The sequence below is a fragment of the Sorex fumeus genome, unplaced genomic scaffold (assembly GCF_029834395.1).
Source record: "Sorex fumeus unplaced genomic scaffold, SorFum_2.1 ptg000128l, whole genome shotgun sequence".
Lineage (NCBI taxonomy): Eukaryota > Metazoa > Chordata > Mammalia > Eulipotyphla > Soricidae > Sorex > Sorex fumeus.
In genome coordinates this window covers 48,291,816-48,307,933 of record NW_026606185.1, presented here as the reverse complement: position 1 = coordinate 48,307,933, position 16,118 = coordinate 48,291,816, and the positions used below count along the sequence as shown (strand labels likewise).

The 16,118-nt window shown below is 54.5% G+C and overlaps 1 protein-coding gene across 1 annotated transcript in view; it reads right to left on the bottom strand.

The window, feature by feature from the left end:
* Positions 1-428: 428 nt before the first annotated feature.
* Positions 429-16,118, bottom strand: part of SLC14A2 (solute carrier family 14 member 2) — a 47,822-nt gene continuing 32,132 nt past the window's right edge. Inside the window, exons 11-20 of the mRNA XM_056137974.1 lie at positions 13,483-13,593; positions 12,122-12,204; positions 11,349-11,508; positions 10,639-10,828; positions 9,820-9,948; positions 8,957-9,149; positions 5,366-5,513; positions 4,666-4,800; positions 1,471-1,520; positions 429-629 (exon numbers count right to left, since the gene is read on the bottom strand). Coding sequence (XP_055993949.1) covers positions 429-629; positions 1,471-1,520; positions 4,666-4,800; positions 5,366-5,513; positions 8,957-9,149; positions 9,820-9,948; positions 10,639-10,828; positions 11,349-11,508; positions 12,122-12,204; positions 13,483-13,593 — 1,400 coding nt within the window. The remainder of the gene's footprint in view (positions 630-1,470; positions 1,521-4,665; positions 4,801-5,365; positions 5,514-8,956; positions 9,150-9,819; positions 9,949-10,638; positions 10,829-11,348; positions 11,509-12,121; positions 12,205-13,482; positions 13,594-16,118) is intronic.

Below are 16,118 nucleotides of genomic sequence, written 5' to 3'. Positions count from 1 at the left end.
TCTTAGAAAATTAGTTAGGAGTAGAGAGTCTCAGCTAGCATCCGCCACCCTTATCCTGACTATGACCCTTCTCCACCTTGTTTCCTTCCTATGGCCTCCAACCTTACTGACCTCCTCTCCCCCAGCCTTTTGTCAGGACTCTTCAATGACACAGTCTTCACCCATGGCCCCTTGGAATATCCTGGGTGCCCAAAAGGGTGCCCTGGTTGAGATGTGCTGGTATAAATTATTTTTTCTAAGTGTCATGGATCTTATGATAGAGCTTGCTGAGGGGTGTGACTAGCCTAACATTTCCCTGTGTGTGGGAAGGACTAGGGTAGAGATCAGTTGGCTCAGAGGGGAGTCACTGGTCTGAGAGGGGAGATTAAGTGGCCGGCTGCCTAGACCACCTGCTGAAAGTGAATTTTTAGTGACTCAGGAAGGGCAATTTAGGAGACATCATAAGCCTGGTACTTGGTTACGGTCGATGCTCTTCGGTGTTTCTCCTGGGACAGGTAGTAGACACGGTTGGCCTCCGGGTAGGTGACTTTGCTGAGTGGGAGCTTGTAGATGGCAGGGTTGTTGGTGGTCAGCAGCAAGAAGGTGAGTGCCGAGAGGCAGAAGGGCCAGGTGCAGGGCGGCAATCCAAACTGGGTTGGGGGACACACAAGGGAAATATTGGTGATATCAAATGCATGCCTGTTCTACCCACCTTTCCCCAGCCTGGGGGGAAGAGGCGAAACTGGGAGCATTGGTGACAGTAGTGAGTTGGTGACTGCCATAGATAAAGCCATGCCAGTGGTGTCCACGGACATGTAGCGGCCACTCGTATTCTGCCCATTATTGCAGACATGGTTTGTCTGGGGTGTGTGGCCAGGCTTGACCCTCCCCAACTCTCAGAGCCCCAGGCCTTCTCCTATTGCCTGAATGTGTGAGTGTGTGGGGGAGGGGTGTTTCTGTATGCTTAGGCAGCAGCCATCCCACAATTCCAGATCTTTCTGGTCTTGATGAACTAAACTGGGCTAAGTCTCTGCTTCAAGTTCAGTTTCCTTTTTGCAAAGGATTTGGACTTTGACTCTTTCTTGATCACTTGAACTCAGACATAAAGAGATCATGTCCAGAGGTGCTTGGCAGGAAAGATTCAGATAAGGGAGCTGGGTGGCTGTCGGGGCTACTGTGCAGCAGAAACCCCTCATGAACTAGGGTCCATAGTGCTGTCACTGGGGTCAGGACTGGTCAGGCAGCTCCTCCTGACATCACCTCTACACTGCACTGGGGGACAGATAAGGGGCCTTAGACCACGCCTAGCCTTAGCCACCAGCTCTGGCTTCTGGGCTGAGGTTTGGCCCCCGTCTTCCTGGAGCCCGTCCCTGGTGACCTATGACTTGATGTGGGACAGAGAAAGGTGTGCATTGCACTGGGTGCTGAGAGAGAGGCCTAGAAAGTGGATTGCCATGGGTTCCATGGGTTCTTAGCCCATATTTAACTCACCACGGAGAACATGTTAGCCAGGGCAGCCCCCAGGTACGCTGCAAACAGAGCTGGGGAAAGAACAGAGATGGCAGGTGACTCAGTGCCTTGGAAGGAGACTCCATCTCTCCCCTCAGACATTACCTGCCACAAGTGCTCTCTCAGATTAAAAAAGCAAAACGAGGTTTCTTGTCCTTTGCTTGGTGGCTGTGAAAAATGCTTCGTGCCAGCAGGTATCCAGCAGTGGTGAAGGGTGTAGAGTGCCCTTGGGCCAGCCATGTTCAGGGTGGTCTCTGGATGTCCAGAAACACCCTCTTCACCCCCCCCCCCCCAATTTAAGACAGAACATTAGGCAGCATGAACCACAAAGGGAAATCCCATGTACATCCCAAGGCCAGTGACTCAGAGCCCTTGCTACAACAGTTTGTCACAAGTTACTGGTATCAGATGATATCTGGCAGGCACCTTGGAAACTTGAGGAAGGCCCCAGCCCCCTACTGCATCTGAGCTGTGTGTGTGGAGGACCCTGCCATGCTGGCCTGGAGAAGACAGGGAGACTCAAGCAAATGGGCTTGTAGGGCTGGGTTTTGCCTCAGAACCCCTGATTTTGCCTCCGAATACCCCAACTGTCCACAGGAAACTGGGTGAGAATTTCTGGGAGCCCCCAGCTGGTCCTGACCACACCCTTCCCCGCCACATAAACTGAGCATCACTGCAGTCTCCACCTGTGAACAAAAGCTGAGACAGGGCAGGCAGGGGCCACAGCACTGTATACGTCCACCCCAAGCTGGAGAATCTTTGCTTCTACAGAGGTGGGGCTCAGTGGGGCGAGAGGAGTCATCTGGAGTCTGGGTGCACATTGCTTTCTGGGGCACACCAGGGCTTTCATTTCTTTGGAGGACCGAAAGCCCAGAATCCAGTATACCAGTGGGCAGAGAAGAGACCCAGCATTCACAGGCGCCCCCTATGGGCCAGGGATGGTTCTTACCCCGCTGATCTCAGGACTGGTCAGTGACAGGAATGGGGGATTCATGTATTCACATGATCTGTCAAGGGTTGCCAGGCTTCCCCTGGGCTGAGAAATAGGGGACCTTGGGGAGGCATCTCCATGCCTCTGGGGCTCAGATGACCAGAATGGAATGGGAGGGCCTAAGTGGATGCCCTGGATTCTGCCTCTGAGGATTAAAAGACCCCAGCGCCATCCAGCTCGTTCACCTTTCCTGAAGTCCAGAGCTAAAAGACTTAAGCAGCAATTTGTGTGTTTGTTAGTTTGGGTGGTATGGGGACAGGCGTCCATCTGCTGAGCCACACCCATTGGCACTGTTATTTTAACAACTACAGAGCCAAAGGAGTTATTCTCTCTTCTTCCTCCAGCCCCTGGGCCTGCACCCAGCAGGAAAGCCTGTGAAAACCTTATATGGTTTAAATGTTGGTACAGACGCTCCCTTGTGAGGAGAAGGGAAAGGAACATCAGGGATTGGAGTCATGTCAACAGAGGATATGCAGGCTATAGTGGAAGGAGCCTGCCTGTCCTATTTATCATGGCTGTGTGGACACAGGGAAGGACCTGAGGGCTCCACCCAGTTCTACCTCCTACAGACATGGGGAGGGACTGCAAAAAGCATGAACTTGATGCTCAGACCTGACCTAGCAGGAGTCACTGGGCCTCTCAGTCTAAAGAGCTGGGCTGGTAGTAGCCGCTGCCCACTTCTCCAGATTGGAGGGAGGCACACTGGAGAGGGTAGACCAAGATTTCGCTTTAGGCATCACTGGCATTCGGGATGGGTAACTAGTGTGGCTCCTGTCATTTGGGTACCAGGACAGCCCCCAAGTCTGCACCCACTAAGAAGCAGGAAACATCTTCCTCCCCACTCAGGGTGATGACATGATCAGTCACCACTAACTGTGGCTGGGGAAGGGGGCTGCCACCTGAGAACCGCAGAGAACCCTCTGAACAAAGCTGGGCATTTACAGCTTGCCTGTGGAAATGCACATTCCCCTCAACCTCATCCACTCAGCCTTTCTCAGAAAGAACATGGATTTGTTTCATGAACGACTGCCTTTGGACCCACAGATGTGCTGGCTTGTCATTTCCCGCCTGGTGCGACAAGGTTCTGGAACCCCAGATACAGAGGCCCAAGATCCAGGACACAGACCCCCACCCTGCCCCACTTCAGGGAACCAGCATCAGAGGCTTCTGAGAGCAGATGCTCGTTCAAGCCCAGTCCCTTCTGTTATCATCGGCATGGCTCATGTTGCATCTCTAGATTGGAATGGAACCAGAGCCCAAGCCATGTGAGGACAGTATGTCCTAAAGATGTCGGCCGGGGGCGGGGGGGGGGGGGCACTGACCAGGTGTGAGACTGCGAGAGGGTAAAGTCAGCTGAAATTGATGTAGGCAGGATAGGGAAGGCCCCCTCCCAAGGCAATGGCAAAATTTTCTGGGAAGAAATAGCCCAGAAGTTGCTGTGAGAGCCTGATATGACCCTCAGAAGAAAACAGGAAGAAATAGGAGCTAAGGCCTGATAAGACCCATCTACAGCAACAGACTCAGAGAAGCTCCTGCAGAAACAAAAGGCCAGGAAAGGAATTTCAAAGAAGACTATCACTACTCCCAATTTCCCACTTAACTTCCTCAGCAACAGACTTTGACATAGGTAGAAGCCCCACATGGGGGCAGGTTGGAGAAACCCTATAAAGGCCACCTTTAACAAAGGAAGGGCATGCATATGCTGCCTGAGCCCATGTGCTGCTTGTGCCTGAGTGGCCAAGCACATGTAGTGCCTGAGCACATATGTCACTTGCATCTCCCCTCTTGAGATGTGCACTTGCATGCTTTCGTGTCTAATGCTGGGATGTGTATGGGGGCGCTCTCTGCCCTTGGAAAAGCTCAGGTTCTCTCTTGAGCACATTATTCTCCACTCTCTCCCACTTTCTCTCCCTCCTTCCCTTCAAAGCCTCCAAACAAAAACTATGTAATTTCATTGCTTGTCTACTTCTGAAATTTCTTTTTGCAAGGTGAGACAAGAACCCAGTAACCCTGGGTTCCAGGTGGCAGAGGAGGATTGGAGAAAGTGACCATCTTTTTCCTCCCCACTTCACGAGTCACCTGTGGGGCCCCCGACATCAAAATGAAGAAACTCTTCTGCCCCCTCCCCCCGCGGGTCACAGGGAGCACTGCAAAGACCCCCTCTGAGGTTGGGGGGCGGCACCTACCACAGGCGATGGCCAGGAGGTGTGTCTGCCAGGTGAGAACGTAGAACATGCCACCCACAGCGATGCAGGCCAGCGTGCTGTTGTAGCCACACAGGCCGAAGTAGATGGAGTGGAAGGGTGTGGCAATGGTCAGTGCTGCAGGAGAAGGCTGGCATCAGGGTGGGGGGTTGGAGGTCTCCCACACCCAGCACAGGCATGTGGGGTCGTATCCTCCTCCCCCCTACTACCATTTATCCACTTGGTCTTTGAACTTGAAACTTTGAACTTGAAAATAAAAATTGCAAGAGAATTTTTAAGTCCCAGTTTTGATGGAACCTCTATTTCACACACACACAAAGTCACAAAGCAAGATTGTGTGATTTTACCCAGCAGAAGGCATCTAGAAGCAGCACAGGGTTCTGAAGCTCCCTGGGGTGAGTGAAGGATCCTGGGAGGAGCTCCGCAGGCTGATTTAGCAACCTGTTCCCCCCCACCCCCAAGTACATAGTAAACAAGACCCCTCCTTCATCGCTCTCCTTGCTCTCTGCTGAGAACAAATCCTGGGCATGATCAGAGCAAAGCCCTGAGAGACAGCCTACTGGGAAGAGACCCGTGCCAGACTTGGGACCCAGCTGTGAAGGACGAGCTCTGTGGTGTGTGGTGTGTCCAGGTGGAGCTCTGATGGCCCCCACGGAAGGCAGAAGGAAGGAAGGACACTGACCTGCTAGCATCCCCATGGTGGACCCAATGGCCGCATGCAAGCAAATGAGAGGTGAAGACAGGAGCAAAGCCACAAGGAAGATGCCTCCGGTCCAGGGGTTATCACAGCCATATACCTGGCCGATGCCGACGGGGATGGCTCTCAGGAGCTGTGGGTGCAGCAGGGGTACAGGTCATTAGAGTGGGCAGGTACAGGTCATTATAGCCTACGCCATACGATGCCATACAACAAGAGGACATTGTGCTTCAGTCACCGCGGAACCATCATTGTTCTGTTTCATTAGAACTTACTGATGCCTCTCACTGAGCTGAATTGACCAAATAAGCTTAGCAGAGGTATATAAAAAAAATGTGCCTACAAGTTGGGGTACTCTCCAGGGTCTCAGGCATCCGCTGGGAGTTGTAGAAGGCACCCCCATGGATAAGGGATTGTGTTACTGTATGGAGGCAAAAGACAACAGTTTTGAGAACCAGGCAGTCCACATTTGCATCTTGAACAAGTTTCCAGTTGACAGGACCAGAGTGATAGTACAGCGGGGAGGGCATTTGCCTTGCGTGCTGCCTACCCAGGTTTGATCTCCGGCATCCCATATGATTCCCAAACACTGCCTGGAGTAATTCCAAGGAGGACTAAGGCAGGAGTAACCCCTGAGCATCACTAGGTGTGACCCAAAAGCAAAATAAAAGTTCCCAGTCGAGTCTCAGATGTTAATGGGTATGAAGAGCTGAACTGCTTCTGTCTTCTGTTCTCAGAGGAACATGACGGGTGCACAGTCTCCTTTATTGGGAAGGTGAGCGCAGGCTCAATCTGGCCAAGAGACTTGGGACTTGGCTAACAGTGTTATTGCTGAGGGAAGAATAATGGGGAAATAAAGACTCCATCAAAATTGGGAATTGAAATTTCTTGCAATTCTTTTTTCAAATTTAAAAGAACTCAAGGGTTAAATTGCTAGGTGGAAGGACGGTTTGTTTCCAAGGCCAACACCTCTGGGCTTGGTGGGTGGGGGGGGGGGGTTCTGGCCCTGAGAGCAGTGGGAACTGTTTTGGGGTTCAGCAGCAACCCCATGGCCAGTGCCAGGGGAGTGTTCTGCTTGGGGGTGGGGGCGGGGGACTGGCCCGACTCATCGTGATGATGCAGGTCTTGGCCCCAGCCTCTGAGGACTCTGCCCTTGAGAATTCGTGGGGAGCATGAGAACCCTAGAGCTGCTCTGGAGGGCCCCTAGGCTTGGTGCTGCCCTGCTGAAGTTCCCACACTTATCTGGCCTGTTGCCCCCCTTCAGAAAAATCATCACTCAGTGCCCTCTGGAAACCCACCTTCCTGCAGCAAACAAACCCAAACAGAAAGTGACCTCCCATGGCTCCCAGCGCTACTGCTGTCCCTCTTGTCATTTCAGCGGCACTTGAGGGGTCGATGCCCATTTTGGGGGAGACAGGTCTAGTGTGTGACCTGAGCTCAATGCTCTGTTTGTTACCCCAGAACAGAGAACAGGGTGGTCCTGGCCCACCCTGGCCAGGGGGTGGCTGTGGGAGTTTTGCAGCGAGGCCTGGGGCGGGGGAGGCTCTCCAGTGGCCACAAGGCAGAGCTGAGAACCCTCCACAACTGCTGCGGCTTAAGACCTCTCCGACACTGATTTGCCACTTCCTCCTCCAAACGCAAGGTGACAGCAAGAAAGACAAAACGTCACTGGGCACCATGATTCTTTCCACGGGCCAGAAAGTTCTTTCCCCCAGAGGCAGCACCCCTAAATGGACAAGTTCCTGGCTGGAACTTGCGGGTTCTAAATGATTGGTGTCAGATTGCCCAACTGCTTTCATTTCCACCAAATTCTGAGGCATCTTTGTGATGGGAAACGTGGCCCGGAGAGTAGGAAACGGCTTCCTGTCCTGAAGCCCACTGAGAAGTCTTGACTTAGAATGCCCCAAGTGGTGTCTGGTTCCCAAGGGGAGCTTGGCGGGGGGAGGGGCAGGCCAACTCCTCACCTGGTCTCTCCTCTGGCCCCTGAAGCCCCTTTCATTCAGGCTCCTAAACTTCCCAAGAGGCGCTGATCTGCAGCTGATGGGGTGGCTGGATTGAACCCCCATGCCCAACTCTGTGGGTGGAAGTGCCTGCAGCTGTAGCAGGCAGTGCGAGGGCGTGGCAGAGCCTGGGCCACTGAGATAAGGGGCAGAATGGTTTCAGTACAGCTATGGGTTTCCCGGGCACTCAGAGGCCATGAGATGTATGAAAACTTTCTCAATAATGAACCAGGAAGCTCTGAGACAGGTATTTCTTCTCCCTCCTTCTCTTCTCCTTCTCTCCTTCCTTCCTTCCTTCCTTCCTTCCTTCCTTCCTTCCTTCCTTCCTCCCTTCCTTCCTTCCTCCCTTCCTCCCTCCCTCCCTCCCTCCCTCCCTCCTTCCCTCCCTCCTCCCTCTCTTCCTTCCTTCCGGGCGGGAGTGCACACCTGGCATTGCTCAGGGATTGCTCTTGGCTCTGCCCTCAGGAAGTACTCCTGGTGGGCTCAGGGGACCACATAGGGTGCCTGAGCTCAAACCCGAATTGGCCACATGCAAGGCAAGAGTCACTCAGGGCCCCTGAGACATGTATTTCTTTTTCTTTTTCTTTTTTTGAGGTGGGGCTTCCCAAGCAGTGTGCAACAGACCTCCCCTTTTCACTTCCCCATCTTGGTGCTTAGCCAAGTGGGTCAGTGAACCCTGAGAATGAGGTGCTGTTTGGCCCCTGTGGTATTGGGGAATGACTGCAGTCACCCCACTAGGGCTTAAAGAGCTCCACGTTTGCATCCAGTGGTGCCCAGGGACCCATGTCTTGCCAGGACTGGCCCAGGGTCTGCTGTGGGCAGGGGCTGTGCCCTAACTGCTGCCTAACTGCCCAGCGCTGGCATATATTGCTTCATGGAGCAGCTGTGGTCAAGGGGGATGCACGTCTGGGCAACAAGGGTGAACAAAAAAACAGGATGAAGGCAAATGGTCAGCATCTGCTGGACTCAAAGGGGGAAAGCAGCCGAAGGACCCTGGAAAGGAGAGGAAGGAAGGCAGCCCTAGAAATCAGCAGCCAGAGCACCAGGTAGGGTGGGGACAAGAGGACATGGCGGCCAGTCTGCAGACCATGCGGGAACTGATTCTGGGACTCCGACATGCAAAGTGGCATTCAGCCCTTTAAGCCACCTCCTGGGTCTCCGATTCTGAGTCTCCCTTATCAGGCTCTGAGATCCTGGGATCAGTTTCCCATTCTGTGCTGTGATAGGGCGAGACAAAGAAAGGAATGGCAGCTAAGAAGGACCCAGGCCAGGGAGTTGGGCACAGCACTGCTGACACACATGCATGCACATGCAGAGATACATGCACACATCACACACACACACAATGCACACAGAGGCAAACACACAAAGATGCAAACATACAGTATACAAACACATACACACATGCAAACACACATGCATAGGCATCCACACAAACATGCACAAACACACAGTGCCACTTACATATGCATACATGCTGTACACACCAGGGTGCGTCTCTGTGCGATGTCAGGCCAGGCGCCTTCCCAGCCTCCTTTTCAGGCAGGCGCTGACCCGTCCCCTCCAAGACACTTACCAAGGGCACCTGCACCTCCGACCAGGTGATGTTGGGCACGGAGACCGCCGGCCGCAGCAGCATGGTGGGGAAGAAGAGGTTATAGTGGCCTGTGGCTGCCAGGTACAGGGTCACAGCGATGTTGAAGGGCAACGTGAAGACAGGCAGGTCCCACTTGCTGAAGACAGTACCCAGGGCACTGGAGAGGATGGGGCTGAGGGCAGAGGCACAGGTTGGAGATGCGACACTTCCTGCCTGCTGGGCACCTTTTCTGAGCTGGCTAGCACAATCCTGGCACAGTGACCACTGAATGCTCCAAATACTGAGCTTATCAATATTATTTACATACAACTTTTTCTTTTTTTGGCTTTTTGGGTCACATCCGGTGGTGCTCAGGGGTTACTCCTGGCTCTGCACTCAGGTATTACTCCCGCCAGTGCTCAGGGGACCATATGGGATGCTGGGGATTGAATCTGGGTCGGCTGTTTGCAAGGACCAACCCACTGTACTGTCGCTCTGGCCCCTTACATACAACTTTTAATGGGGTACTGGAGATTGAACCCGGGTTGACTGCCTGGGAGGCAAGGGCTTTATCCACCTCACTATCTCTCCAGAACCTGTAACTTTTAGTTTTAAAACATTTTTATTATACACTAGGCATCATGGTGCAAGAGTGGGTACACTGGGACACCGATGTACAAAGCTACTGCACTGTCATAGTGTCCACCGCCCCTATCACGACCCTATGTCCCCCTCCCTCCCGCCCCCGCCCCATCTTCACCCACCTCTCTGCTCTCTATCTGGGCTTTAGGAGGATGGTCACAGAATTGACCTAAACTGGTCACAATCCCCATCCACACGTGCAGCCCCGGGAGAAGACTCACCAAGTCATGGACATAACGATGACGGGGAGTAGAAGCCACCAGTAATAGTCGCCTTTGTCGGAGAACACTGCCATGAGCAGCCCCACCAGCACCCCGTTGTAGCCGTGGAGTCCGGCCGCGATGGCCGACCTGGGTGGGTGGAGGGGGCAGATGAAATGGAGGGGGTCCCCCGTGACCAACCCATGGGCAGTCTTCTTGCTTTCCTTCTGGGTCAGAGCTTTCTTAGCTGGGCCTCCCAAAGCCATGGGTGGCCCCTCTGGGAAGGGGAGATCAGGGGTCATCCCTGCTCTCACCCCCAACCCTCCCTCTATGCAATGGTCAAGAGAGACCAGAGCTTGAGGGGTAGTGATGGGGAGCTTGTGCTTGAGAGATTTGGGGACTGGAAGACTGGTAATGAGAAGTGTAAGGGGAGAGGCGCCCCCTTGTGGCAGGATGGAGCCTGACCGTGAGGGGTGGAAGGGCACCCTCTTGTGGCCAGAGGGAGCCTTGCCATAAGGGGTGGAAGGGGAAAGGTGCCCTTTTGTGGCCCGAGGGGGAAGGGCGCCCGCTTGTGGCAGGAGAGAGCCTGACAGTAAGGGCTAGAAGGGGAAGGGCGCCCTCTTGTGGCTGGAAGGAGCCTGGCAGTGAGAGGTAGAAGGAGAAGGGCGACCTCTTATGGCCAGAGGGAATCTGGCAGTAAAGGGTGGAAGGGGAAGGGCGCCCTCTTGTGGCTGGAGGGAGCCTGGCAGTGAGGGGTGGAAGGGGAAGGGCGCCCTCTTGTGGCAGTAAGGGGAGGGGAAAGGCGGTCACAGGCCAGGATTGGGGTCTCCTAGCACTTACTTGTCCTGACTCAGAACCAAGGCGGTCAGAGTGGACACGATGGTGCCCAGGCATCCCGAGATGGCCCACCAGGGATTCTGGATGAAGAGGCCGATGATGATGAGGGTGCCGCTGAGGGGGTTGTTGACGAACATCACCTGGGAGGTGCCCCGGAGCACCCAGTCCAGGAACTGGAGCACTGGGGATTTGTCTGCAACGGTACCAGAGGTGAGAGGTGGTGGGAGGCACAGGCAGGGAGCAGAGCTGCAAGGCTCCAACCTCGGCATGCAGCGTGGGGTGGCAGGGAGCCAAAGTGGTCATGCTGAACCGGCCCTGTCCCAGAGCTTCCCGCCCCCACTGTCCACTAGCTGTGGGCCTCAGTGAGCTTCAGACCATGTTCAGAGGTGCCATGAGCACTCTGATATGAGTCTTCAGCTGACAGAGCCCGACCGGGGAACTTGGGGTGGGGAAAGAGTCACGCTCTGGTTGGGGAACACTCAGGGGGTACCCAGAAGACCGTCCCCACTGCCCCCAGAGCCCTAGGGAAGCCTGGCACCTGCTAGAACCCCAGCGGCAGCAGGTCTGAGCACTGCCCCCAGCACGACTGGTAGCCCGCAATGCTCAGAAGTGGGGTCCCCACCAGGCCTGGGCCGGAGCCCCTCGAACAGCCCCTTGCCCACACCCGGAGTACCGTGCCCCCCCATATACCCCGGGTGGGCGCAAACTCTTACCTTTCAGTCCCTCCCCACACTCCTTCATCTCCCCGGTGACGTAACCCAGCACTCTGCTGAGCCCTTTGCCGCAGGCAGCCGCGGCGCTCTGCAGCCCGCTGGTCCGGGCGGGGTGGGCGCCCACCTTTATCTCCGAACTCTCCTCCATGGTCTCCAGGTCCTGTCCGGGGACAAGGCAGGGGCTCCAAGTCCCCACCTCCCACAGTGCTTCTCACACGCACAAGCACGCTCAGATTCTCATGCCGCATTGAGTACAAGGGTTAATCAGCTCCGGCCCGAGCAACCTTGCCCAGGCTTTTGTGTTGGGTGACAAGAGTCACCGCCCCTATCGCAGGGGCGAGCACCGAGAGGTGCAAGACGTTTATCTGTGTCCTCATTCTTGGCCGAGGGCTCAGGCAGGGAGTGGTTCTCACACAGGCCAGGGCCGACTGGCCGAGTGGAGATTTACCCCCAGGAGGAATGATGCTGAGAGGGACCCTGCCACCCCATGGAAAGCTGTCACTACCCTGTTTGAACGTGGACAGGATGCAGTTTCTGAAAATCTGGCATGCTGCTGGTTCCACAGAGGATGGAACAGAAATAATTTTTTTTTAAAAAAGGGAAGCGGAAACTTCATAAACTGTCAAGAAGAGTTATTTTTGAACCCCGGGGAATTACGTGTCTGCAAATACAGATTCAGGAAACCAGCCTGGTCAAAAGAGGGGTGTCGCAGACGAGGGTGTGGGGTGCGCTGTCCCCAGCCCACCCCCTCATTTGTAGCCCCCATCACTCACCAGCAGCTCCACTGTGGCCTTGCGGTAGTGATAGGGAAAGGAGTCTTTGGCCTGTTTCTCCAGGTGCTCGCCTTTCCCGAACACTGCAGTGGGGAGCACAGTCCATTAGCAGCCCCACCTCTTTGCCCTGAGCCCTGAGAAGCACATTTCTTGCAAGGTTGTAATCTATTTTCTTGGTTCTTAGAAATTTCCTTCTTTCTAACCCACCCGAAGCATCCCAGGACATCAGGAGCTTCTTGCAATGGTCTCACGTCCAACAGGAATTTCACTTTGATTTGGGGCTCCCTCGGGTGGGTTGGAACGATGAGGGTTTTTTTCTTTTAAAGTATATTTGAGCTATGTAATTGTGGGGTTTAAATTTGACCATGATGCTTGACACCCCCCCCACCCCCGTCCTTCCCCTCCACCCCATGACTTTGGTTTGTTCTGGTACCTTTTGGATGCATGCCATTGAATCGGAATTATTTCTCAGTAACTTATAGTTGGATTAAGTGCTGTCTACGTTATGGCTTAAAAAAATATTTCAGCCTGTCCTTGTAATTCTTGAAAACTCTTGCACGGTTTTGGTGCTCTGGCTCCCTCCTGTGGTGAACTGTGAGAATGACAGGCCGGCCTCTGAGCGCCCCGTTTTCACAATAGGAGGCAGGTTCTAGTTTGCGTTTTGAGTGTTTTTAGTATCTAAGCCCCAGGAGGAGGGCTGCGTCCCAGGTGCCGGGTTTTCATTTTGGAAGGAGCGGAGATGGTGAATGGCAGTGGTTATCCTTTTCAAAAGTCAATTAATGGGGGGAACTAGCTCTGAAAGAAAGTGAGGGATTTTTCTAGACCTGGAGGCCAGTGTGTGATTCCCTGATGGACCCCGGCTTCTGCAAAAACCCTTTCTTGCAAACCCTGCTCACCTCTCTCCCTGCTGCTTTGCTGTGGCCTCCCTCCTCTGCCTCACCAGCCTCTCTAAGAGGATTGAAGGGTAGGGGATGCTGGGAGGAGCAGGAGGAAGAAAGTCACGAATCCTTTTCTGGGTGATCAAGACAGTGGCCTGGGGTCCAGCTTCACCGCCTTCAGCTCCCATCCTGACTGCGGAACTTTGGGCAGGCGAACCCGCTCCCTGAGTCTGGGAGTGCAGAACCAGACTTCTTCTCCTCTCTAGCCCCAGACATTGGGCGAAATTTCCTCCCCACCCTGAGGCCCCCAGGAATGAATGCGCCCACAGCATGCATCCTGGGTTGCCCCCTCAACTCCCCCCATCCCCGTCATTGCCCGTGTGTCCAGTGGCCCCCAGGCAAGTGGGCTGCCGCAGTGTTCAGTGCTCAGTGCTCAATGCTCAGAGCAGGTCCAGGCCATGGGGGCCGGGAAGCAACACGCACCTTTGCTCCTCCTGCGGATGGACTCGATGTGGAACACGGTCCTGGGCTTGGGGCGTGCAGCCCCCGAACCCTCATCAGCCTTCGGGCTGGCTGCGGCCTGCTGCTCTCCACCTGCGGGGGGAAAACCAGCCGGGTGAGTGGGCCATCCGGCCTGCGCCCACGAGAGCCGAGCCAGAAACCAGCGCAGAAGCTGCAGAGACAGAGCGGCCCTTGCGCGCATCACGCCAGCCCCTGCTGCGCCAGGCTGCCTGGGACCTCCGGGGACCTGCCTCGTTCACCCACGCCCTGCCAGAGTCTGCTAGGCTGGTTGTCCTCCGACCCCGCGCTGGTGGGCCGAGTCTGCCTCCTTGACCACACACTCCTTCCGACTTCTTCCTGCACCCCCCGCCACGTCTGGGCAGGAGCATGTGTGCATCAGGTGTTATGTGTGTATAAGCGTGTATATTTGCATGTGCATATGTGGGTATATGTGCATGCATGTGAGTGTGTATATATACACGTGCATATGTGTTTTGAGTGTGTATGTGCATGTGTGTATATGCGTGTGCATATCATTAATGCATGTGTGTACATGCATGTGTATGTGTTCATGCATGTGTATGCAAGTGTATGTCTGGGTGCATGTGTGTGTTCAATGATTTTGGCACATGAGAATTTACAGGAGTTAAGGTGTGGGCTTGAATGTGCCAACCCTGGTTTTATCCAGCACTCTGTGGTACCCTGATCTCTGTGTTGTGCTCATGGAAGCCCCGAGAACTGGTAGTCTGAGTGATAAACCCTGACCCACAGCAGCACTGCACCCTCAGGTCTGTACATTGGACTGCCAGTGCTGTTGACTGAGTATCACTGGGATGGTCCCCCAGATCTCCTGGCACCACGTGGGAAGACCCCCAGATAAAGCAGATAGTAATAAAATACCTGAGTTCAATTCCTCCGCACCTCTCGGAGAGCCAAGCTACCAAGAGTATCTCACCCGCACAGCAGAGCCTGGCAAGCTACCCGTGACGTATTCAATATGCCAAACACAGTAACAACAAGTCTCATGATGGAGACGTTACTGGACCCGCTCGAGCAAATTGATGAACAATGGGAGGACCGTGATGGTGACCATGAATAAAATACCTGAACCTAAATAGCGCAGGCTCATTAAAAAAATGAACTGTTTCCTCTGGTGTGTGTGTGTGTGTGTGTGTGTGTGTGTGTGTGTGTGTGTGTGTGGCCCAGGGATTAAAGCCAGGGCCTTATACATGAAGGGCAAGTGCTCTGACAATGACTGCGTCCCAGCGCAAGTGCTCTGCCAGTCATTGCATCCCAGGACCAAAGGAGCTGACTTTGGTTTGGGGCCATACTAGGTGGTGCTCAGGGTTCACTCTCATGGCTCTGAGCTTAGGGTGGGACTCGGAGGCAAAAGTGCGTTCTTGGTTCTGGGTCACTCCTGTGGGGCTCAGGGGAGCTTATGGGAGGCCAGGGACGAAACCTGGGTCAGATGCATGCAAGGCAAGCACCCACCTCCTCTACTGTCGCTCTGCTCCCAGGGAGAAACTTTTGTTTCTGCATCGAGCCCTAACCTTGAAGCTGGAGAGACCCCTTCAGAGACCCCTTGATCATCAACCTGACCTGGGGCACCTTGGAGGACAGGGTTGGGGAAGGCAGGACCTGAGGGGCAGCATTCCTCCCTGGACAGAGCAGGCCGTAATCCCCAAGCCAAGCTTCAGTCCCCAGGCCTGCTCCTCACCTGCTGGTAGCCACCCATGTGGCACAGCGGGGTAGTTTGACCTTCACTTCAGCCCACCTGGTGGGGCCAGAGAAGGCAGCTCAGCTGACTCATGTAGCTGTCGGTCACAGCAATGCTGCACAGGGCTCACAGGTGCCCTGGCTAGCAGAGGTGGCCAGCTCTCAGGTGGCTGCAGGACCCCTGGCCTTCCTGCCCTGCCCCTGCCTTTCACCCAGCCACCAGCTCACAGGATGTGGAGTGGGCAGGGTCCAGCCCTCTAGCTTATCGAAAACAGGAGCACACATCTCGCCCACTCTTGCTTTTCTGCTCCCCTTGGGGCTGCATTGGGGAAGGGCAGGTAGCTGCAAATGTGGTCTGGAGGGCTTGGTGCTGGGTATTATGTGTGTGGTGCTGGTTCCACGGGGCCCTGGACCCCGAGGAGGGGATGTCTCATAAGGCTGGTTAAGCGCTGGGAGTGAAGGTGTGGGAAGAGATGACCAGAAGGCTGGAGATAACATCGTCAACTAGGTCAGGCTTTAAAGATGCCAAAAGCCGAAGTGGCAGCCAGTGAGCTCTACCAGATCAGGGCGCACCTGTGAGTAAAGGTAATTTCAAGAACGTCATGGGGTGGGAGCACCAGATAGCTCAGTGGTCAGGATCCTGTGCTTCACAAGCATGATGACCCAAGTTCCATCCTCAGACCCTCTGCACTGCCCACTGAACTGCCCCACCCAGTTGGTTGAGTGCTGCTGAGCCCCCTAACAATGCCAGAAACCTTCCAAGTAAAGAATATCATCAACACATCAGCCCTGAATGTTCTAGAAATCAAGTACCATTAGTTCCATAGTGGGGAGAAAGGATCCTATTGTTGAAACACTGGAAATCACTTAGTTTGCAAGTCATGGGATTACAATGACTGTTT